Source organism: Asparagus officinalis, chromosome 8 (assembly GCF_001876935.1).
Source record: "Asparagus officinalis chromosome 8, Aspof.V1, whole genome shotgun sequence".
NCBI classification, from domain to species: domain Eukaryota; kingdom Viridiplantae; phylum Streptophyta; class Magnoliopsida; order Asparagales; family Asparagaceae; genus Asparagus; species Asparagus officinalis.
In genome coordinates, this window is record NC_033801.1 from 14,252,220 (window position 1) to 14,277,236 (window position 25,017).

At 34.4% G+C, this 25,017-nt stretch overlaps 3 protein-coding genes and 1 non-coding gene across 8 annotated transcripts in view; 2 read left to right on the plus strand and 2 right to left on the minus strand.

Moving 5' to 3' along the window:
* LOC109820607 (monothiol glutaredoxin-S15, mitochondrial) lies at window positions 1,554-10,514 on the minus strand. Of its 2 annotated transcripts, none has more exons than XM_020386777.1 (7): window positions 10,432-10,514; window positions 10,046-10,171; window positions 3,653-3,787; window positions 3,427-3,526; window positions 3,239-3,305; window positions 1,907-1,985; window positions 1,554-1,828 (listed from the first exon to the last, which is right to left on the minus strand). In XM_020386777.1, exons 2-7 carry the CDS (start codon window positions 10,112-10,114, stop codon window positions 1,769-1,771), a joined length of 510 nt encoding a protein of 169 aa, XP_020242366.1. In that variant the 5' UTR covers window positions 10,115-10,171; window positions 10,432-10,514; the 3' UTR covers window positions 1,554-1,768. The 2 variants fall into 2 exon arrangements, with proteins under 2 accessions (XP_020242366.1, XP_020242365.1); XM_020386776.1 differs by having other exon boundaries at window positions 3,653-3,790.
* Window positions 10,571-10,642, plus strand: TRNAM-CAU. Its single transcript has one exon. It is a non-coding gene; the product is annotated as a tRNA-Met (tRNA).
* On the minus strand, window positions 12,587-15,964 carry LOC109819531. Of its 3 annotated transcripts, none has more exons than XM_020385284.1 (3): window positions 15,775-15,964; window positions 12,997-14,211; window positions 12,587-12,907 (listed from the first exon to the last, which is right to left on the minus strand). In XM_020385284.1, the coding sequence occupies exon 2, from the start codon at window positions 14,094-14,096 to the stop codon at window positions 13,074-13,076; it is 1,023 nt and encodes a 340-aa protein (XP_020240873.1). In that variant the 5' UTR covers window positions 14,097-14,211; window positions 15,775-15,964; the 3' UTR covers window positions 12,587-12,907; window positions 12,997-13,073. The 3 variants fall into 3 exon arrangements, with proteins under 3 accessions (XP_020240873.1, XP_020240871.1, XP_020240872.1); XM_020385282.1 differs by having other exon boundaries at window positions 12,997-14,219; XM_020385283.1 differs by having other exon boundaries at window positions 12,997-15,964.
* LOC109819421 (polyribonucleotide nucleotidyltransferase 2, mitochondrial) overlaps window positions 23,714-25,017 on the plus strand; it is a 10,689-nt gene continuing 9,385 nt past the window's right edge. For both annotated transcript variants that reach the window (XR_002241531.1, XM_020385142.1), the window contains exons 1-3: window positions 23,714-24,182; window positions 24,584-24,739; window positions 24,909-25,017. The exon at window positions 24,909-25,017 is cut by the window's right edge and continues 44 nt beyond it. Coding sequence is in view for 1 of the 2 variants with exons in the window: in XM_020385142.1 (XP_020240731.1) it covers window positions 23,826-24,182; window positions 24,584-24,739; window positions 24,909-25,017 (622 nt within the window). In the remaining variant the exon portion in view is untranslated. The remainder of the gene's footprint in view (window positions 24,183-24,583; window positions 24,740-24,908) is intronic.

Sequence of the window (25,017 nt, forward strand, 5' to 3'; positions counted from 1 at the left end):
CCCAACTATTTTGAAATGCCTAATGGTGTGTTTGGGAGTTTACTAAGGGAAGGGAAGGAAAGGTAAACAATGGGAAGGGAAAGGAAGGGAAGGGAAGAGAATTGTAATATGTTGTTTGGGAGTTGAGTAAGGTGAATGAAGGTGAAAGGAAGTAAATATATGTAAATTTACATAAATGACTTTATACTAATAACACATCAGGCCTTTTATTTGTTTTGATGGGGGTAAGAATGTCATTACACCCATTTACCCTCCTTTACCCTCCTCTACCGCCCAAATCGGGGGGGGAAAGAAAACCAAGCAATTTTAACCTCCTTTCCCCTTCCTTCCTCCTCTCTACCCTCCTTAAAAAAACTCCCAAACAAGGTGAAAGCCTCATTTCTCTTCCCCTCCCCCTCTCTACCCTCCATCCAAACAGGGCATAATTCAAAATGGTCGGGGTTCCCAACCCCGACCATTTCGAACTCCTTCATCATCCCGGCGGCAACCCCTCTGCAGCATACTCTTCCACTCCTCCTAACTAACCAACAAATCCCAACAAAATCATCAAAAAAGATAAAAGAATCAAAATGTTCACAACATCGCGAGTGGAGCGAATGAATCAGAGAACGTGAACAAAGGTCGGTCATTGGGCCCCACATCGAGAGAGGGATCGTAGGTCGGCGGAGAGGGTCACGTGCAAGCTCGAACTCGTCGTCTATGCCATTGGCGAAGGGTTCGCCGGAGGCAGAGGAGGAGAGGGGGTCATCGGCGGCAGATGTCGTTCGTCTTCTTTACCCTTTTTGTTGTTGGTGTTTGGTGGTGGCAGTGGATTTCTTGCCTTTTGATTTGGCTGTTTTCGAGGCGACGTGGCGGTTGAGGAGGAGGGATGAGGAGAGAAGCGGATGGTCGACGACAGCATGGCTGCGGTCCTTACGACGGTTTTAGGTTTGGGGTTTTTGGTAGGGCTTAGCTTGAGGGAGAAATGGTCGGGGTTGGAAACCCCGGCCATTTCGAATTAGGCATTTCGAAATAGTCAAGGTTCCCAACCCCGACCAATTTAAATAGGTGTTAATTAGTCGGGGTTTCGAACCCCGACTAATTAGGTTGCCAAATTGTCCGCGAGCTTCAAAATAGTCGGGGTTGTCAACCCCGACTAATTAGGATCACATTTAAAAAAATCGACTAACTTTCTGGTCACGATGCTAACGTGGCAAGAAAATGGTTCAAATTTTGTAATAAAGTTTGAATAGGATCAATTTTTTAGTACAAAAATTAAATTGGGTTTATTTAGAAAATTTCTTCACTAATTCTCCTGAGTTAAGCAAATCCAAATAAATTAGCATGGCCCATTTACATCGAGGGACCTTTCCAATCCAACAATTCATGCACTATGTATTAATTTTAGAATTATTCTCAGTTGATAAACAACAAGCCTTTCTCTTAAATTTTTGAAATTAGCTACACTGAATCGTGTTCTGAAACTAGCATTTCCCCCACCTTGGTTCTAATGAGTCAACGTGAGATTGAAAGAGCATTATCATCAAGGGGTGAACTATTATTAGCAATCAGGCTTGAAGAAAGCAACCTTTGAGAAGATTTGATGCTCAAACTCCACCCAAATACAGTAAAGTTAAAATTCGAACTTATAGTACAAAATCATAAGAACCCTTCCGGTATCAATTGGAGCTCCTCTCAACCACAGAAAACACAATGATGGGTTGAATTATTAAAACAATTAAACGAGGAAAGCCGATATTCAAAATGTTGAACTCAAGGGTTCTTTTAGTTATGCTTGTTTGCTACTGTCAGCATTGATGTCTGCTAGGAGTTCCCTCAGTTGACCTTGCTGCAGGATAAAAGAAAGAAGAGTTCAGCACCGTTAAAACTAACAAGGAGCAAACCAGTGAAATATTTCAAGAAATACCTGATGCATGTTAAGAACAATATCAGATCCTCCGACGAATTCTCCCTTTATGAATACCTGTGGAAATGTAGGCCAGTTGCTGGTGCAAATACGCTATTATCAGCCAAAAGAATGACAGAAGAAAAACCATCTTGCAAGTGATTTTTCTTTTTTTAGGAAACTAGAGGGAAATATGATAGCGACCGTGAAGAAGAAATATACAGTATATAAAACTTTATGAACAAAAGACTTAATACAAGTTTTGTGAACTGTCACGAAATTATTTTATCTTGTATAGTAAATATTTTGATTCCCATGTGTAATTATTGTTGGCTTTAAGATGGTGGTCACAGTGAAAGATTAGCAGAGCAGAACCTGCTCTTGAATGGAAAAGGACAATAGAAAGCTTAAGTTGTTTTTTCATTTGCTAAAATGAGTATACGTACTTTAAGTTATTTTGACATTTGAGATCCCGTCATCTCTACTGTGATAGCAATCTCAGAATGTTTCACCTTTCTCAAATATAAATGATGTAAAGCTGACCATCAACCTATAATCTATGTTGGTAAAGTACCTTTCTCAAAATTTTCCTCCATTGTTTGATCTACTAAAATTCTCTCCCTGGTGATCTGATATAATCAGTAGAGGCAGAGTATAGGGCTGCCTTATCAGAAGTACGTCAAAAAGTTCCATCATGCCAAACTAAGAAAAATACGTAAATATAGAAATGTTGACCTCATACACGTTTAGGCTACAAAATTGATATGAAGACATGGAAATCCAATAGAATTAGATATCTAAGTAGATATCTAAGTTTAATTGCATAGTTCATTAGGGATGGTGTGTGTTTGCCTTTTTCTTCATGCAGGGTATAGGACATCATCCATATAAATGACATATACATAGCTCTCATCCACCATGGTGCTCACTACACACTACATATCCCAACATTCACTCAACATCAGCTATTAGACATTTCCCATCTAATATTTCCCGAGACAGATGTACTAAGGGAAGAGCGATGGTCTGCGTTTTCCTAATAACAATTGCTTCATGTACCATTATTTTTTTAGTTTTTATTTTTTTTAATTTTTTGGCAACCTAGTAAATAACTTTGAAACCTAAAGGGGCCTATTATCATAGTTTATTGAACAAGATAAAAGTTGCAGCTATGATGACTATGCATTCCATGGGAAGCCTCCTCAGGCTAGGTTAACACCTTGAGAAGAACACAAACATTCAAGCAGTAAAAAACAGAATTTCAGTAAGAAAAGCTGGCTTATTATAAATGATGATTTGTTAAGCTGCAAGAATAGTATTTATTGCATTTTCATAGAGGCTAGTAAGTGGCACCTGAAAGCTTTAACACCCTCTTTGAGTCGAGGGTTCTCCAAAATATTCCTAGGAGTGATAGGAACATCTGCAATAATCATACGCAGATTAATATAATGCACACGACTAATGAACCATGCTCATAAAATTAATAGCAACCTCCCGACAACATTAATAAAATGCAGGTCCATCTTTCTGTGATCACTTACTATACTGTTGCAGGATCTTAACTGCCAGTGCACTAAATCCACATCGAGGAGCATCAGGAACACCTTTCATATAGATGACTACAGGATTTTTTACAACATCCTAAAGAAGAAGCTTAACATTAATTAATGTGATAGTAAGTAAAGCATGAACACATTAGCTCTTTATTGAGCAAGACACAAATCTTTATAAGAAACATGCTATCCCCCATCTCAATATCGTGCATACCTGTTTAACAACATCCTGCAGAGAGACGCCAGACCTCTCAATCTTGCTTGTTGGTTTGAAGTCGTCATGTGTATCAGAATCACCAGCTGTTGAGTACCTCAGGCCTTGCTGAAGAACAGAGCCTGATGATGCTACCTGCTAGTAATTGTCACTCTGAAAATAAATATAATTCAACAAGTAGGATAAAGGAAGAAACGTTGGACAGCTATAGGAATTACCCTTAGCAGTGGAGGAGCCACATACACCATAATGTGGGCAAAGGCCCCCACTCAAAATTGTTTTTGCAATATTTCCCCTTGTATGTATTTAATTTATCATTAAGACTGTAGAAAGAGATAATAGAGAGAGCAAAACCCTAACTTATTGTTTATTGAGATAATAAGAGAGATATATAGACATACAAATAGGGTTAAGGTTAACGGGTAATAGCTCATTAACCCAATACCCAATACTTAATTTAACAAAGACATAGCTCAATATTTGCCCCCACTTAATATTTACAATTTCATTTCATCATATTTATAGGCCACTTATAAGTTTAAATAATTTTAGTTATTTTCTTTTCATGACACATATTACAGAGCCATAGTGTTACATAAAAGTGAATTTTAATTAATTGTAGTTAGATCTTTTTTGTTTTATATTGAAAAATAGGGCAAGATGCCCTTTTTAAATATATTAAGAGAGTACATATAACAATGTACATGACTGTTAACCAGTTCAAATACTGTATTTGGCCCAATTCTAGTGTAAGGATCCAAAAAAAATTGAATACTAGATATTGACCCAAATCTATTAACACTTAAAATCTATACTATGCCCATGATTCTAAATGTCGCTGGGTGGGCTGTCATTTGCAATTCCGCTCTCGCGATCTCCCTCCAACTTCCACTCTCGCGATCTCCCCCCAACACTTCCGCTCTCGCGATCTCTCTCCCTCACCACTTCCGCTCTCAACCGGCGGTGGCGACGACGACGATGACGAGATCTCTCTCCACCACCATCTCCCACGGCGACGACCTCTCCCCCTTCATCTGCCGCGCCTTCGCCCAGTCCAAGCCCGAGGTCCTCCTCTACAACCTCCGCTCCTTCGCCTGATCCAAAAAGTCCGAGATCGAGTCCTTCTACAAAGCTCACTACCAGGACTTCATTCGTGCCGTCGACGACCTCCGCTCCCTCGTCTCCGAGGCCGAAACCCTAAAAAGCTCGATCTCCGGCTCCAACTCCGACTCACAACCACCGTAAGTTTCTTATTTCAATGCCTAGTTGTTGATTTCACTGAGTTATGTGTTTCAATAAGAATCCTTTGAATCTGTTATTAATTTGATTAATGATCTCGTCATTGTCTTTAGTAGGGATTAGGCATCCATTTGGAGTGTGAACTAGTTAATAACCAATCTATGATTTTGTCAAATTCATTGTGGATAATTTTCAAATAGAGTGCTCCTCTCTTTCTGACCTCATTTTTGATGGCAACATACTTGGGCAATGATCACGTCCTTTTCCTTTTGATCTGATAATTTTTTATTTGTCTGATTTGATAATCAAATGCCACATACTAAACTGATCGTTATTATACTTAACCCATTGAAATCCAAGAAGAAAAGGAGGGAAAAAAATTCCAGTGAATATGCTGATGCTATAAGAAATTATTGTTTAACAAGTAACTTTCTGCTAACTATCGAGTACATACTTTATGTTGCCTTTCATTTAGGAATCTTGCAAATCAACATTGTAGAAAAATGAGCAGTAATGTCCTTTGATGTTTGTTGAGTGTTAGCATTTTCATTTGTTCCCTGTCTTTAATAACCCAGATTTAACTAAAATGACAATTGTTAGCCATCACTTTAACAAAGGAAAGTGGCTTTTGTGTTGAGATGTACGTTACGTTGTGCTAACCCATTAACCAAGATTTGAATCCATTTTCATGTTTGGCGTGCTAATGGATTTGAAGCCTGTAGCTTTTAATCACTATAAGCTGCTAGCTAAATATTGGTTAAAACACATTTGATAGCGACAATGAGGTTGATGTTTACATTACAAGTGCTCGAGCAACGGATGAATGGAGTTTGTTCAGAGATGATATTGCTTTGGAGATGTTCAATGAATATGAAGCTCGGAGAGCTCGTGCTACTTGAGATTTTATTTTATTTGTTGCTTAATGTGTTCTATTAAGGTTTGTGTTCTATTAAGGTTGTATGTGAATATAGTGATAAACTTTCATGTTTATCCTTATTTGGATTTTATTTTACTTGAGATTTTACTGTAATTTTTACCCTTATTTGGACAAGGGGAAATTAAAATGATACAGAAGAATATTGTCATCAAATTGTGCCTAATACGCAAAACTTACCAAAACATCTGTAAACTTTGCATAAATCTTACGGAATCATAGTCTATGTATTTAGGCTTTAGACCAGTCACTGATTTGTGTATCCAGCCAATGGCATCTTTGTTGTTTTGTTTTTTGAGTTTTCTATCTCTATGCATGGCCCTAACAAGGTATCATAAATGAACACCATGTAAGATACAGGTTTTGAGCTAGCATTTCTCTCATATATAGAGAGAGAAGCTTTATTAGTATTTAATTTCGTTGTGGCATATATTTTCGTTCAGTAAAATATTTGCACGTATGTGTTTGTGTGCGTATCTATATGTATCCATGCCTATATTTATGTGTGTAGATATGTATGTCTATACATGTATAACCTGTATTTAATTTTGAAATGGTTAAAGGTTCTTATTTTTGTATGTTAGCTTCTCGGTATGCTTGCAGCAAAGAAATTAAATACATATGCTCATTTATTAATAATCTTGGCCAATGCATTTTAATGTGTGCTTTTGCAGACTGAATCTATTTTGTTTAAGGATCCTGTGATGGCTAATACACTTAGAAAAGGTAAAGAGACTTTGCCTCCTACACAAGGAGGTAGGAAAAAGAGCTATCTTACTTGGAATCCACAAATTAAACATTATTTTGCTTGTTGTCGACTTTGTTTAGGCGACTCGAACATTTTGCTCTGTTACAAAGAAAGTATACTATCTCATCAATCTGTGTGTGTTCCAAAACTGTCTTTTTAATTTTTGAGGCATTTTCTACTTAATAGAGTGGGACATAAAATTTCTATGGAATTTTAAAAAAATTTGCTCCAATCATTCTTATGCATGGAAGTGGAAGCAATTTATATATTGTCGTCATTGGTCTTATCCAGAAATGGTTTAAAACACATACACTTTTTGTGGTCACATATTCCCCCAGTTTAGTTGGCAGTAGTCTTGCCTAGTTGTAGGAACTGCTTGCACGAGCACATAGAACATTCAAGATTAGGTTAGGAACTGCTTGCACGAGCACATAGTTCATTTCGGTTGAAAGATCAACTTTGTAAGCATTATCACGTATCTGCTCATAATGTTGCTTGTGAATTAGTCCATTCCCTTTGTGCACAAGTATTTGTGCTCTTTACTACAGATGTTGTTGATAGACTAAATTTAGTTGAATATGAATTTAATTGAATTCTTTGTGATATTTGTTTTGATCTTACTGTCTCAGAAGCAGCATATTTCAAAATAGTGAATGGATTTCGAAAGAACCCATCCTCTCAAAAGAAAGAAAACACAAACACCAAATGGGAAAAGAACAGATATACCACATCTACGCAGCATATCAGGACTTACAGGACAACATTTTCCTTGCTATATATGTTATGCGGTTATCTATTTGTTTTGTGTTCAAGCTTGTAAGAGATTGACAACATTTTCCTTGCTATATATGTTATGCGGTTATCTATTTGTTTTGTGTTCAAGCTTGTAAGAGATTTCCTCTAAAACAATAAAACACACACGTATGCGGTTATCTATTTGTTTTGTGTTCAAGCTTGTAAGAGATTTCCTCTAAAACAATAAAACACACACGCAAAAATGCACGTAGAAAAACTATACTATTTCTGTGGATACTGGTCTCATCATTCTGTTATTAGTGAACTTAGCTTTTCTAAATATGTATTGAGTCTATTGACTATTGATGATTGCATCTTTTGTTGATTTTTATATATTGTTGGAAGAATATTGGTCTCTTTTAGTTCATGTTATTCTGTTATTAGTGAATTTACTAATTTAGCTTTTCTACATATGTATTGACTATTGATGACTGCATCTTTTTGTTGATTTTGATATATATATATATATATATATTGTTTGATTGTAAGTTTGTACACTTGCTTCCTTTCTATAAGCTAATATTAATGCTTGTTATATTTCATTCATGCTTCCATAAGTTTGCATATTAACACTTTTGCCGCATTGGTTTTTTCTCAAAAGCTTCTCCAGTTCTATCCATAACAGTTTTTTTAATTTTGAGCAGGTTCAAAGCACCATTGTTGCTGAGAACCATGAACCGAGGGGAGAAAACTACAAAAGAAATACAAATTAAAAGTGTATAAGCATTAGAAAGAAACTCTCATTTGAATCAGATGTAAAAGTCTTAAAGAAACTAGTGCGAGAGCAACTTAAGCATGACACTATGTAACAGCGAAATATTAACTTTTGTTGGTTTGTATTTGTTGGATATTTTGGATCTCTAGTTTGTTGAATTGTTATGTGCAATATTTGAAGTTTCTACCTTATTTATTGTTTTGGTTAGTGGTGGATGAGTTTATAAAGTTTTATTGATGAATAATTTTGGTTATTTTTATGATGATTATCAGGTCAACTATTGACATTACTACATTTAAGATTATAAGGTATTTTATCTATATGTCAAGTTAGTTGGATATGTGATATGCTATTTGAGGTATTTATTTTCACCCATTTCGATGCAAACCTTATGTAATTTGAGTATCTTATTTCTAAATTATTTTCGAGCTACAATTTTAGTTCAGAAATTAGAATTCTACTAGTTAGCAAAGAACACAATTGAAAATTTTAAAATTGAAATTCTAAAATTTGCCAAACATGAATTTCAAATTGAATTCTGGAATTCAAATTTGGATGTTTCCCAAACGAAAGAATTAAATTTGAAATTCTAGATTTCAAATTTTAGAATTCAATTCTGGAATTTGAAATCAAATCCTCGAATCCAAACGCAACCTTAGTTATTTTCTTTGCATGACACATATTACAGAACCATAGTGTTACATAAAAGTAAATTTTAATTAATTGTAGTTAGATCTTTTTTGTTTTATATTAAAAAATAGGGCAAGATGCCCTTTTTAAATATATTAAGAGAGTACATATAACAATGTACATGACTGTTAACCAGTTTTTGATCTTTTAGTTCCAAATCTAACAAAAATGATGAAACATCTTAAATAGAAGCTTATGAAGTCTGCAGTTATAGTTTATAAGGTCCATTTTGTTAAATCGAAATACCCATTAGTTAAACCAAATTCTCATCCTACTTATCTCTAATTAAATCCTTCTCCCACAATCATCATTGTGGATTGTTTGTTTCAAGAGAAAAAGAAAAAAAGAAAAAAGATCCTGCTGGAAGAGGACCATGATCGATTTTGGTAAAAAAGGTAAATTCCCCTAGACTTTATACATTCTAAATATTTTTGCATAAAATCCACTACAAAAATTTGCATAAGATCAAAACTTATGCTACAACAGGGGAAGACTAGTTATTTAGATGTATAATGAGCAAAATATGGCTAGAATATTTTATAAGATCAAAACAAGAATTTAGGACGTACTGTTGATAACTTGACACAAAGAGTAATAGATAAATCCTTGTTGTTGCATACTGAACAACAGATGGGCTCTTGAAGTTGCCAAGATCAGTCAAGGTTATTATGCCTCACACTCCCTCGATATCAAGTGATCTAAATCAATATTAGGATGTATATTTCATAACTTATTATTTATGTATTATTTAACATGTAGTATCTGAAAGAGCTTTATTTGAGACGACTAATAATGAGTTGATTTTACAAAGATTCCAAATTATAGAACTCGTCAATTTGAGGGAACAAATAAGAATATAAGTAAGCTAGTTTCTTGTTGCTAGCTACTGCAATCCAATCAATCAACTTGAGGCACATTACGTGGCATTGGAGATTATTGCTACTCCTCTATTACTTGTCAAATAGAAGAATGTCTAATTTTAGATCTTGCAGAACAAAAAATAATTTTTCCTTACTACCAAATTTTAATATATGAACAATTACCACATGTAATGGATTTAGGTTCATTCAGTGGAAAACTCACCAACATAATCCAGCCTAAAACCCTAAGATAGTCAGCTTGACCCACTCACCGGAAAACGAGGATTATAGTATTTATGAATATCAATAGATTCATTCTATAATTTAACGCAAAGTTACACAACAAGTTGCCGTCGATCCGCGATTAAAAGAGAAAGAATAATTATTAGAAAGAGGGAAATTATATACTAACCTTAGACATCAAAGACTGGGTAGGATTCAAAAGACCCCTGAAAGTTGTGTTGAATAATAATCTGGCCATGCTCGTGGCTAACGAGAACCACAAGATTCAAACCTGATGTTAATGAACTGTGCTTCTCTGCAACAAAGAGGCATAAATAGGGTTATTGAACATTAAAAAAAATTACTTCTTTTTCTTCTATCCTAGTTCTATTGGTAGAAAATTAGCATGAAGAAAGGATAACGATGATTTTTTTTAAGATATATATCTAGGTTTGATCTCATCCCAAATGATCTATGGGGTGATCTTAAGATTTTTGGGGAAAAGATTGAATTTTTATGTAGAGGAGTACAAATAGAAACAGAAATAGAGACAAATTGCTGTTGATGATAAAATACCTAAGTGCCTTTTGATCAGAGAAATGGTGGAGAAAGAAGGGAGGAGAGTCGGGCGAAGAGAAGAGGCGGCATTTGAAGAGACAAGCAGTGAACAAATTGTTTTTAATAAATTAATATATGAGAATTAGGCACTCAACAAATCAGAGTGGCGCAGCGGAAGCGTGGTGGGCCCATAACCCACAGGTCCCAGGATCGAAACCTGGCTCTGATAAATTCAGTTGAGCTTCCTTCATTCTTTTTTAAACTTTTATTTTTCGTTTTCCCCCCTTCTTATTAATGTAATTCCTATAAACTCTATTATAACATATGTTGCGCTCTGCTAAAGTACAAATATGTTTCTACAAGAATATATTTATATTTACAATACTATTCTGGAAACTGCTACTTTAATTGGTCAAACACAAAATTGATGCGTGTAAAGCGAAAAAGAGATTATCTAATCTTACCGCTTGTTGTGAATGAGTTAATTCCTTTACGACAGATTTATCTATCTTTAGGATAATCATAAACATAATGATATTTTCTCAACGTTTTCTTTATAACATTACCTGAAATCTATAATATTTTGACTTAGTCCCTCAAATCATTGAAATTGCTATTAAACCCCCAATTATTTGTAAGATGTTCAAAGTAGATCCTCAAATCATTCCAATTGTCATTAGGTCATGCAATTTATAAAAAATATGTCAAATTAATCCCTCCGATTAAAGGTAAAAAGTAGCAAGATATAAGAGTGGTGGAACCTAATAGCAATTTTATGATTTGAGGGACTATTAAAAAATTTAGGGGACGAAGACGCGAAGGTAAGGTTAATTAATTTCACAAGCTTGGTGAATTAACTTAATTCCTTTTTTTTTGTCATTTTAAACATTTGTCAAGTAGCTAGGACATTAATGAATTAGTTCCTAACTTTTAACCATTTCTGGAGATTGACAAACGACTAACACTATTACATTTCAACCTTACGTTCCGTCTCGTTAGAACCCAAATGTAAATAATTTACACATTCTAAAATTATTATCTACATATTATCTCAATATCCACATAAGGACACCGCAAACTTATTACATAATTAATTATTTTAATAAACATTTTATATGTTAAATTATTAAATATATTTATCAAGTTATTTTAGCGAATTTATAACATAATTGTTATTTTAATAAACATTATTATACAATAAATTATTTGAATATATTAGCTTGAATATTTATAACATGTTCTCTACAGCTGCATCTTGCAAAGATTTGGTTGAGGGGTTAAAGGGGTTAACTCTTCACTAACCCGTCCAACACGAGTTTATTCATAAGGTCTTTTGTTAATCCATGATTAGCGGTTGATACCTCTTAACTTCAAAACCCGTCCTTTTGAAGGGTTACCAATTCGCTCGGTTGAGAGGGTTTAAGATTCTAGCCCGTTTCTCCTCCAAGGGGGGTGAGATTTTAAATAGGGCTACGAGAACCACCTCTCGTTGCAAGAATGAGGTGCAATATTTATGAAAGAAAATAGTATGTGGGTCTTCAAAGAATGGAAAAGAGAGGGGTGCTGCTACAGGGACTCAAATAGGGGACCCAATGCATGGGATAAGTGATGTGTCACCATCCGATTGCATGATGCACTGTTCAATGCATCATGCAATCGAATGATAACACGTCACATGTCCCATGCCTTGGGTCCTCTATTTGGGTCCCTGATTAATGTTACAATATACATACTGAGAGTTTGCTGAAGACACTTTCATTATTTACAAATTATGAATATGTGGAGTCACTAATTTATTGTGTACTTGCATTTTATAGGGGGGGTAAGAACATATATTTTAAACTTTGATAAAGTTGAAGTTAGTATACCTAAAAAAACTAAGCATGATTAACTTACTTAACCTTCTTTAATTGCCAAACATAAAAAGGAAAAAAGAACTAACCCTTCATTTTAACTAACCAAATCTAAACAGAATTTAATTATTTTTAACCCCTCACGCCTTCAGGCGAAACAAATTATTGCCTCCACGCTATTCTTTGGGGAATTCGATCATTGCTTTGCCAGCACTATCCGCAACACCAAATACTATAACGTCTGATGGCAGGAACTATAATATATCCAAGTCTCAAAAAGAACGGATATATGAGCAAATCACGTGTCTAGATGAAACACATTTCACAAAACATTCAGCTTCTTGCATCCCCCGCGCTTATATAAACTTAATCAGCTTACACTTACAAACCTCAAAGTTCACAGTCGAGCAAGGCTTTCACAACTTCAATTCATACCAAATGTTAAAAAGAAAATATCGTATGGAATGCAGGACGCATTCAAAAAACAATGACACAAAAGAAACATAAAAGAATTCGCAGAATCTCAACCCATTTTGTCACCATCACTCACTGTGCTGCTGCTTTTCTCCTTTCCAAATCCTTGATCTTCTCCATTTTGCTTGCCCTGATAGAGAGGCTTCAGGGAACCGCAAACTTATTAGCTGTAAAAACATTATAGAGAATGAAATAAGCGGCAGAGCACTAGCAGTAAGATCAAGAACAATGGCAGAAGAAGAGTAGAGAATCTGACCACGGAACGCAAGCATCCGATGAAAACCCCCAACCAGCTCTTGAGACGAGAACTGATAGAGGTATGAATCTTAGCATTCACGGTAAGTCTCCATCATCATCGCCGTCATCATCACCAACCTCATCGTCTGACACCATCATCCGGTGGCGGCGCCTTCTCCGGCCTCGTCTTGGGGCCGCAGTGACCTCATCAGACCCACGAGCAATTTCATCGTCCCCTTCATCTTCATTGCCGTTGCCATTCTCATTCTCATTGCTATCCATGTCATCAATCATTGGTTCGTTGTAAGTCTCTCCCCATAGGGTTCCCCTCCCTCTTCGCCTCCTTACAGAAGACCTTGTAGAAGTCCATCCACTGCCTCCAGCAGAACTAACCCTAAATATAAGCAGGACAGCCATTGAGGAGACGTGGAAGATGCTCCTCAGCCCAACCTCTTCATCATCCTCTAGGAGACCCCCAAGCCCTCCATCCTCTACACTCATTGCTGACTGCATTGTACTGAAGAGGTCTCCGAGATCCATTCGTTGTTCCATCCTCCTCCAATCTCGCTGACGCTCAGGGTCGGCCTCAGTTGGCCTAGTTAATGGGTGATCATTCCTAGCATGTTTCCTAAGCTCATTGTAGGAACCAGTGAACTCACACGACTCTTTGGAGCAACTCCTGACTTTGGAGTTCATATATCGGCGAGCAGCTTCCACTACTCCCCACCCAGTGACTTTTCCACGACAAAGAGGGCATGAAAGCTTCGATGGTTCCTGATTATTGACGTCTTTTTCTGATGAGGATCCTGAGAAGGCCTTCTTGTACTGATCTAGGCAGTTGGAGTGGCGGTAGCTGGTGTCGCACATGAAAGGCTGGCAACCTTTGTCGCCAGAAGAACAATCGAGGAGAACAGCATTATGTGGGAATTCCATGCACACAGGGCATCTGACTTCATCCCATTGTTTTGTGTCTTTGGTTGCTGCAACTGGAGATTCTGGTGAGTTTCGTGAGGATGAAGAGGAACCATGATGGTGAGACGATGAGCTGCAACATGGATAAGGGGATGCATGAGACCGAGCTTCAAAGGAGACAGAACGAGTTCTTCTTTCCTTCGGCATGTTGATAATCTGGATATTAACTGACACGTGTCCTTCAGACTGTAAGTTTCCAGGAAGAAATTTCTTGGTGCAGTCTTCTTTAAAGGACACCTTGGTAATTGTCAAAATCCTGAGTCTGCGAAACTAAAAAATCTAAAGACTGAATGCAAAGTTTCAAACACTTTCTCAAGCTAGAATAGCAAGTTTTACATAACTGGAAACTTCTTTAAACAAATAAATCTTCTTATTAATGAAAACTTCATACAGAGAAGAAAATGAGAATAAAGGAAAAAAGGCCAGCATCAAATGAACAAAACTTTCCAAAGCAAATCTCACAGTGTAATTACAAATATGTAAAGTCACTGCATGCAAAACTGAAGCTTCAAAGAAGCTAACACATACACATGACTCAGGTTCATCAGCAAATGTAAACTACAATAAGAAAAAAAATACAAATAAAGTGGCATGAACAAGGGATGATACGGAACCAGCAATAAAATAAAAGAACATCACAAATTATAATTTGTAAATCGTGCCAAGATTACTTAAGCCTATTAAGAGAGTAATCTACATAATAGGATTCCACTTCAAGAAATTTTCTACCATGATAAACTCACCAGAAATCAAGCTATCAAACATTAAAAATAATCATTCACGAAGATCATATTCATGAATCTACATCTGAGAATAAAAAAATATACTATACCCACATTAAGAATATATTGAATGAATGCTTGTCTAATGGCAACCTGAAAAGGGAAAACATCTAGAGACACCATCATTTTATAAACAACATTGAACAAACACAATTAACAAAAGAATCATAAAAATGCCTCCAGTCAATTATATTGTGAAAACACTTACTACTTTCTGCAACCTTCGTAAATTCTTAAAGCCCACATATTATTTGTTGTTTCAAAAGATCAAAAGGCATATAAAAAGAATAGAGCCTTTTGAACTCATCAAATATGTAGAAATAAGAGCACCAATATAATTTATTTTATCATGCCAAAACTAAAGCTTTTAGGCCTGCTTGAGAGCAGGAAAACTTCCAGAAACTCATATAACTTCCACCTTAAAACTCTCGGTCCGTAAAAGAGCATAATTAACAACAGAAAATACCTAATCCATAGTAAGAAACTGCTTCCAGAATATGATATGAGTTAATGGAACTATATTTAGAATCAATGACCACATGCCTCATCGAAGAACAATTCAAATAAAAATTTCGGGTAACAGGCAAGCTGATGGAAAATAAGAGCCCTTCAGATTATGACTTTTACAATAAATTAAACAAATCATATATAAAAATTGTAGTCACAGACAGCTTCTTATTGTACAATCAGTTTATGCCAGCTATTTTCAGTATTTCTCACAAAGGACGTAACTATTTTATGGAACACATTGTAAAATTTTCCCTTTATCGAATCGGCCCCAGCAAAGCGATAACACGGCATTTTTTGCTTTTTCTAATGAATTAATACAAGTGAAAAATCGCTAGCGCATATCTCTAAGCACCTCAAACTTAAAAACCCACAAGGTTAATCATCATAAATTATGAAAACACAAAAATCTAGGATAAAAAGGGGGAAAATAATCGATCTTCATCTGAAAAGAAATTAACCACCTCGAAACTCAGTAAAAGTACAGATCAAGCAGAATCAAACATATACACCTAGAATCCGTGGTCAGAAATTACCAAAAAAAGTTCAAATCTTTTAACGAATCGGCAGAGATTTCGGCTTGCAATCAATGGATTCGATTGTTTTCAGCTGAAATTTTTTGAGTCAAAACGAGGTCAGACAGAGAGAGAAAGAGGAGAGAGCCCTAATCTTCTCTCTCTAGAGAGAAGAGGAGAGAGAGAAAAAAGACAGGAAATGGGAAATTTTGGGGGTGGATCGAGCCTTATGTAGGAGAGGCGGTGCTGACGTGGATGGCTTGGGGACGGGCGACGGCGTGTGTTCAAGTCGGCTAGAATGCTTTTTCCTCTCCTATACCTAATTTAACTTGTTTATCCCTCCCATCTTATTTTATGAAAAATTACTCAATGATCCAAAATATGGGACCAGCAGGTGGACAAGTAAGGTGTCCTCCTCCTATTGCATAATGAGTTGGTCATCATCAAAATATGGGACCAGCATGTGGATATATGAGGTGTCCTCCTTCTATTGCATAATGAGCTGCTCATCACTAATGATGGACAGCTCATTATGAAATAGGAGGAGGACACCTCACATGTCCCCCATGTTGGTCCCATATTTTAGGTCACTGTAGCAAAACTCTTATTTTATTTTGATTGACTCTTAAAATCTTAGTTAATACTTATTCACCGATAAAGTTACAATTATTAAGCCAGTGCTTGCACGAGTTTTTTTTTGGGGGGTTTGTATGCCCTTTGAATACATTAAATTAACCTAGTATAATAAAAGAGATGATTAATTATATTTTTGTTAGAATATAACTTACAAATCATATGTTGACTAATGCATTAAATGCTTATGAACGAAGAGACAATTAATACTTCTTTTTTCCTATTCCTATGAGAAGAGTAAAATTGAATTTTTTTTCTTCCCCAATTAAAGTACGTAGTTTGAATGATATGCTAATTCTTAAATAAATTACGGTCTCAAGTTTAAAATTTTAAATTTAGATATCTTAACTATCAATCTCCTTTACAAATCTAAATAAAAAGTTTACAATATTTAAAAACTAAGAACTGACTGGGATTTTAATGTTCAGAGATTTTAATCAATGTTCATGTTTGGTACACACGGGATTAAGACACGAATGAGATTAGGACTTTCCTCTATTCCCCAAAATTGATAGGAGGAAGTTCCACCATCCCCTAATATTAAAGACATAGGAATTCCTATGACCATTATGCTCTCAACCTCATGCATTTCCCACATTATTGATATACTATAATATTATAATATAATATATTAAATTAGGGGTCATTTGTAATTTTAGAATGTTTTTGGGGTGTAGTTCGCAAAGTTTTAAGGGTTATTTGTAATTTTCAAAACTTTAAAGGCGGTGGAAGTAAAAAAATTTAGGAAACTGTTTTGTAAAAAATTTTAGGGTTATTTGTAATTTACAAAACTTTCAAGGGCTTTTTGTAAATTCTTTAGGGGGGTTTGTAATTTTGAAAAAACAGGCTTGCTTGTAAAAATTTAAAGTAGTTTTTTGTAATATTTTGAAATTTTTAGTATGATATTTGTTACTTTAGCAACTTTCGTGAGCTAGTTGTAAAATTTTCAAATGGTTGTTTGTTAAATTTTCAAAGGGATATTTGTAATTTTTAAAAAATTTAAGATGTTGGTTGTAAAATTTTCAAGGGTTTGTTTGAAAAATATCAAACAACTATTTATAATTTTTAAACTTTTAGAGGATTGTTCATAATATCTGGAATTTCTAGGATTGTTTGTATTTTGTGGATTTCACGTGAGGGCAGCTTATACTTATTTAGTTATCGTGGTGCTATTTGTAATTCCCAAATCTCTCAAGGGTTTATTTATAATTATTGAACTTTAAGGGTGTTTGCAACTTTCACTGGTCTCTTTGTAATTTTTAGAATTTTCATGGGGTGTTTATCATTTTGAAAACTTTTAAGGGCTGGTTGTAATTTTTTAAGGTTTTTTTACAAAAAATTTTGGGGCTATTTGTAACTTTGAACTATTTGCACCTTTTGTAATTTATGGATTTTATTTATTTGTTTGTACTTTAAGGATTTTACAAGGGGCAGTTTATAATTTCTTTTTTAAATTATTTTTTATTTTTGGATTTTCCAAAGTTTTATTTGTACTTTTTGAATCTCAATGGGTCGTTTGGAAATTTCTAATTTTTTATAACTTATTTGGAATTTTAGCTTTATCAGGGTGTTGTTTCTAAATTTTTCATCCTAAGAAGTAGTAAGTAATTTTTTTATTATTACAGGGTTGTTTGTAATTTTTGAATTTGAAGGGGTAGTTGATAATTTTCTAATCTTTAAAAAAAAAACTTTTCATATAAAGGAAGACTTTGATTAATAGAATTTTCAAATATGGATAGTTTTAATTTGATAAGGATTCTCCGATGAAAAGATTAGAGAGGAGGACTTTGATTATTAGAAATTTTTTTAATTATGAATTGTTCTAATCCGACTAGGATTCTTCCTCTAGGAGCAGTTCATCAATTTTTATATATAAAAGAGTGATATGATTATGAGATTTTTAATTATGAATGGTTATAATTTGATTAGGATTACTAGATATTGGATTATTAGAATTTTCCAATTATAGATGGTTTAATTTAATAAGGATTTTAATTAGGTGAAAGTAAAATTATAGAGTGTACTTGTCTCCGTCTCTCTCATCTTTCCTTCCTATTTCCTTTTCTTCCTCCTCACAAATTAAAAGAAAAATCCATGGTAAAATTTGATCAAATAGTTATTAAATGACTTATTATTTGTCTAGTAATTCTTTAAAATTATGTGTAAATTTTATTTAATATATTTTAAATATTTTTTAGGGCTAAATTATCGAACTAGATTGGTATTCTAATTAAACCACTTTTACCAATAGGGCTTTTTAAATTTGTAACTTTACATTAAGCCATTGTAAATGAGACAAATGTGCAAAAAGACTCAAATTTTAGCCTTTTTAGACTTGTATACTAAACAAATCAAATGAGTATTCATTGCTTGAAATGATAATTAAGATTTCGAATATGAAGTTTTTAATGTTCTTGTTGTCTTTTTCTTTTTGTTTAACATTCAAATATTTCTTAGATCAAACTTAATTCATATTTTTAAAATTTCTCATGAATAATGCTCTTTTGATGGATTCAAATCCTAAACGAAAAATTGTCAAAAGCATGGAATTTCATGTCTTAATAATGTTAAATTCATAGTAAGAAATGAGTTTTTAATCTAAGAAATATTTTGCACAAGAAGACATACATGAGCAAGATTATACTTAGGTTTATGGTTTGCACAATAAATATAGGGGGTTGTCACGTACCTCTATGATTTGAGTGTCGAAATCTAGACAGCCTAATCTAAATGAGTTGAAGATGTTGAAGGGAATGAGAAGGTGTCCTCAGAGGAATCAACTTGACTCTCTCGAGAGTCCCAATGCTCCAATGATCGGGCAGATAACGGCTGATACTGGATTCTGTTGGGATTTTTAGATCTCGTAAAAACCCCGAAAAGCCACCAAACGTAGCAAATAAAATCACATAAGATTTAACGTGGAAAACCCTCAACAGAGAAAAACCACGGATCAACATCAATCAACTACCACCTCCAAATTACAATCTTTTGCATGGATAAAGACTGTCAAACTCTCTCTCTCACAATATCCTTGAACCCGGTTACACCTCAAAAACCTTGATTACAAGAATATTGTCTCTCTCCTCCTCTCTACTCTAAACCCTAGAATATGAGGCCTTATTTAAAGACACCCCTGACTTGCCCGCCAAGTTAACTTGACCTCTACGAAAACTATTAGGATTAGGCCTAGCATTCAAACCCGTATCTGACTTGGAGTTTGAGTTGGTACCCAACAGATTCATGCTAAAAGACATATGAAGCTCAAGTCAGTGATTTGTTGGTAAGAGAGTTCTCATGTTTCTCATTCTCTATTTGTGAGAGATCCCTTTGTCCTTAATAGCTTGCCCAAAACTCCTTTTAGAGAGTATGTTTGTATTTATAGACGGAAGATGGACTTGTTCACGGAGGACAATGTGATAAGAAACGCCAGAATGAGACATTGAAGTATGCTAATGGAAGGATATTTGAGAGAGTGGCGTCTGACGATCATGAAACTAATAATGTCTAGCAGGAGATTTATTATGAGATCATGTTTGGATTGTTGTACTGCATGGATGCTGACTAGATGAGCTTAAGGCGCAAGAACTTGAGTCTTAGTGCAGAATGAGCTTTAGGTTGAAGAAAAAGGCCCAGACAATTTTACCCTGAAATATATTTCTAACTGAGTAAAAATAATTTAAGCTCACTCTAGAAATGAAAATTTTAAAAATAACTCTATAAGTAACGAAGTAATGAAATATATTTTCAGAAAACTTTCACAATTTTCATCAATATAATGTTAGATCTTTTTGATGAAATACAAAAACAAGACTAGCGCCACATTAGTACAGAGTCAATTTTTGTCAATTTATTATAGCTGTAAAAGTGCATTCACAACAACATATAAGTAAGATGAAAGTACAACTTTAACCAACAAAAATAAATTATTCATGAAACGAGAAAGTAAATATCATGTGACAACATTATTTCATTTTATTTATTTAAAATTAACATTTTAATTATTTTTAATAAATTAAAAATAAATTAAAAATTTTAAAATTTCAAACATTTACAAAGAAGGTCTCAAAATGTTCCATTTTCCAATTTTATCCCACCAAACCCCATATTCCAAAAAAGAACAAAATATAAATAAATAGCTAAATAAATAAATTAAAAACAAATAAAAAAGAAAAAATGGAAAATTGTGTGAAGACGCTAAAAGTAATAACCTCATGTGACCTGGCCCCTCTAACTTTTCCCCATGTGTTGCAGCCCTTAAATTACAGATCTATGTGATTCAACCCTTTTTTCATGAAATTCTCATGCCAACTAAGCATAAAGAGAGAGAAATAAATATAAAAGCCCAAAATACCATCATCCTCTCTCTCTCTTCATTCTCTCCAGATCTAAATCTGGTCCTCCTTACGCCTCTCCTCTCCTCCTCTCTCCTAACCCATTTACTTCCTCATCTCTCTCTCCCTTCTTTTTTCTCTCGGACGCCTACATCCACCTTCGCCGCCGTCGACATTGCGTGCACGTTCCAACCATATTGCTTGCTCCTTTTCTCCCACTAAGTTTCCCCGATCTCTCTTTCTTTCCCCCAAAACTAAAAAATGGCCTAATTTTCTCGACACTGAAGGCGAAGAGGTGGTGAAGAGCACGACGGAGGAGACGGTGCGGAGGAGGACGAGAAAGAGCTCAATGTTGCCACAAGTTCCACAAAACATCGAAGCTATCGATTTAAAAAAAAAGTTTGTAATTTCTATTTGAACATTGTGGAAAGATGAAAGATTTAAAGATATACCGGCTCAATGTGATTTTTTGAATAATTTTTTATGTTAAGTTCAAGCCCAAGGTGGAATATTAAATCTAATGAGTTAGAAATGAAGTCCAAGGTCTTGTATGTTAAGTCTATTGAGTTGAATAATAAGGTCAATGGCTTGTATGTTAAGTCTATTTGGTTGAATAATAAGTCTAATTTGTTTAATATTAAGTGTAACAGATTATATATTAAGTCCAATTTGATTTGTGTCAAGTCTAGTTTGGTTCATGTTAAATCCAGTTTGCTTCATGTTAATTTTAGTTTGGTTCGTGTTAAGTCTAGTTTGATCATGTTAAATTTAGTTTGGTTCATGTTAAGTCTAGTTTAATCATTTTAAGTCAAATTTAAATCATTTTAAGTCTAATTTAAATCATGTTAAGTCCAATTCAACTAATTTCTCGACTTAAAACAAGTTGAATTAGACTTAACATGATTTAAATTAGACTTAAAAGGAATTTAACATGATTGAAATTAGTATTAAAAGGAATTACATTAGACTTAACATAAATCAAATTGGATTTAACATGAAATTAGATTTAAAATAAGTTGAAATAGACTTAACATGATTCCGACCATTCTGGCCATGTTGTTCGCTCCTTTTCTCCCACTAATTTTCCTCGCTCTCTCTTTCTTTTCACCCCAAAACTAAAAAAACCCTCAAATTCATCGGAGTTTCTAGTTGAAGGATCCGTCAAGTCTAGTTTGGTTCATGTTAAGTCCAGTTTAAATCATTTTAAGTCTAATTTAAATTATTTTTAGTCTAATTTAAATTATTTAAAGTCTAATTTAAATCATGTTAAGTCAAACAATAATTCATGTTAAGTCTAATTTATTTCTAGTTTGGTTCATGTTAAGTCCAGTTTAAATCATTTAAGTCTAATTTAAATTATTTTTAGTCTAATTTAAATTATTTTAAGTCTAATTTAAATCATGTTAAGTCAAACAATAATTCATGTTAAGTCTAATTTATTTTCTATTAAGTCTAATTCAACTTATTTTAAGTCAAACAATAATTCATGTTAAGTCTAATTTTAGTTTCTATTAAGTCTAATTTTAGTTTATATTAAGTCTAATTTCAGTTTATGTTAAGTATAATTTCAGTGCATGTTAAGTCTAATCTTAGTTTATATTAAGTCTAATACAACTTTTTTTAAATTTAATTTTATGTTAAGTCCAATTTCAGTTACTGTTAAGTCTAATTTTAGTTCATGTTAAGTCTAATTTCAGTTTATGTTAAGTCTAAATTAACTTATTTTAAGTCTAATTTCATGTTAAGCCTAATTTAATTCATATTAAGTCTAAATTTAGTTCACGTTTAGTCTAATTTTAGTTTATGTTAAGTCTAATTTTATTTCATGTTAAATCTAATTCCAGTTCATGTCAAGTCTAATTCAACTTTTTTTAAGTCTAATTTCATGTTAAGTCCAACTTAATTCATGTTAAGTCAAATTTTAGTTCATGTTAATTCTAATTTCAATTCATGTTAAGTCTAATTTCAGTTCATGTTAAGTCCAATTTAGTTCATGTTAAGTCTAATTTCAGTTTCTGTTAAGTCTAATTTCAGTTCATGTTAAGTCTAATTTTTGTTTATGTTAAGTCTAATTTCAGTTCATGTTAAGTCTAATTTCAGTTTACGTTAAGTCTAATTCAGTTCGTGTTAAGTCTAATTCCAGTTCATGTTAAGTCTAGTTCAACTTGTTTTAAGTCTAATTTCATGTTAAGTCCAATTTTAGTTTATGTTAATTCTAATTTTAGTTTATGTTAAGTCTAATTTCTGTTCGTGTTAAATCTAATTCCAGTTCATATTAATTCTAATTTCAGTTCATGTTAAGTTTAAATTTAGTTCATGAAATTAAATTGGACTTAACATGAATCAAATTAGACTTAACATGAATCAAATTGGACTTAACATAAAATTAAACTTAAAAACAAGTTGAATTAGACTTTACATGATTTAAATTAGACTTAACAGGAATTAGATTGAACTTAACATAAAATTAAATTTGACTTAACATAAAATTAGACTTAACATGATTTAAATAAGGCCTTTTTTTAGTTTGTGTGTGTGTGTGGGGTCGGGTGTTAGCGCTGGGGGGGCGGGGAAGAGATCGTGGAAACTTAATGGCAGAAAAGAACGAACAATAGGACAAGAGAGTGCACGCTAAGGTCTGCGGTGGAGGAAGTGGATGTTAGCATCTGACGAGAAAAAAAGAAGAGAGAGAGGAGGAAGTAAATGCATTAAAAGAGAGGAGGAGAGGAGAGAGGGAAAGAGACGCAGATTTGCGATCTAAAGGAAGTAGAGGAGCGAAGATAGAGGAGGAAATGATAATATTTTTAGCTTTTATGTTTGTTTCTCTTTTCTTATGCTTAGTTAGCATAGAGTAAATGACTGAATTATATAAAAAAAAAATTGAATCACATAATGTGATATTTTTTAGAACTGAACCACAACGGAAAGAAAGTAAAAAGACCGGGTCACATAAGGTTATTATTTTAGGCCTTAACAGTATTTTTCCAAGGAAAAAAAAAAAAAAAAGAAAAGGAAAGGAAAAACTCCGGGCCAAAATCCTTAAACCCCAAAACCCCGGAAAACCTCGCTGCCCGAACCCGTTCTCTCCTCCTCTCGCTCGCCTTCGCCATGGCGGCAGCAGCTTTGAGAGCGCGAGCGAAACCCTACCCTCTAATCTCCACCGTCCCCCACCTCCTTTCTCGGCGAAGCCTCGGCCATCTCCGCCGCCTCTGCACCGATAGCCTCAGCTCTCTCGATCCGAACCCCGATCCGTCGCCGGAACCCTTGGTTTCTGTTCCCGGACGGAAGATTCTGGAGACTTTCAGAGAGCAATTCGATGTCGGGAATCGAACCGTCTCGATTGAGACCGGGAAGATCGCCAGGTTTGCTAATGGCGCCGTTGTCATTACTATGGACGAGACCAATGTTCTGTCTACTGTCGCATCGTCGAAGACTGACGGGTCTCGTGATTTCTTGCCGCTCACGGTAAAATGTTTGAAATTTGTCCCAATTGGCTGTAAATGTTTGAACTTTTTTCTTTAGATATGTTGCAGACTATCTATTTGTTCTTATCTATTTGTTGAAAATACTTGGGGGTTTAGAGATAATTTGCTCTATTTAGCTGCTTTTATTTCATTTTATGATTAACTAGCAGGCGTGATGGTGATTGTGGAAGAGAACTATTGAATATGAGAGAAAGTGGGGGCTTTTTAACTTACATAATGTGCGTATGTTCTTTGCTTAATTTCTTGATGAATGCTACTTTAGCATCTTCATAATCTCTCGGCTCTCCCTGTATGTACAAAGATTGTCTCTGGGCATATTTGTTCAGTCTGATTTTGTGCATATTTCTTGTGTTGCTGATTAGTTAACTTTCCGGTATATAGGTTGATTACCAAGAAAAGCGATTCGCTTCCGGGGTCATTCCAACAACATTCATGAGGAGAGAAGGGGCTCCCAAGGAACGAGAACTTTTGTGTGGCCGCCTTATCGACCGACCTATTAGACCACTGTTTCCTTCTGGTTTTTACCATGAAGTCCAAGTATCATTTTTGCTTCGAAAGTACCTTTTTGAATTTGTTTTCTGACTTTTGGTTATATCTACAGTCTGTAATTTTTCTCTTTTTTTGTTTTGTAAATGTTCTACGGTCTGTAATTATTCTCTTTTGGTTATTTCTACGGTCTGTAATTTTTCTCTTTTTCGTTTGGTAGGTTATGGTAAATGTTCTTTCTTCAGATGGGAAGCATGACCCAGATGTAATGTCTGCAAATGCCACATCTGCTGCCCTCATGTTATCAGATATACCTTGGGGTGGGCCTA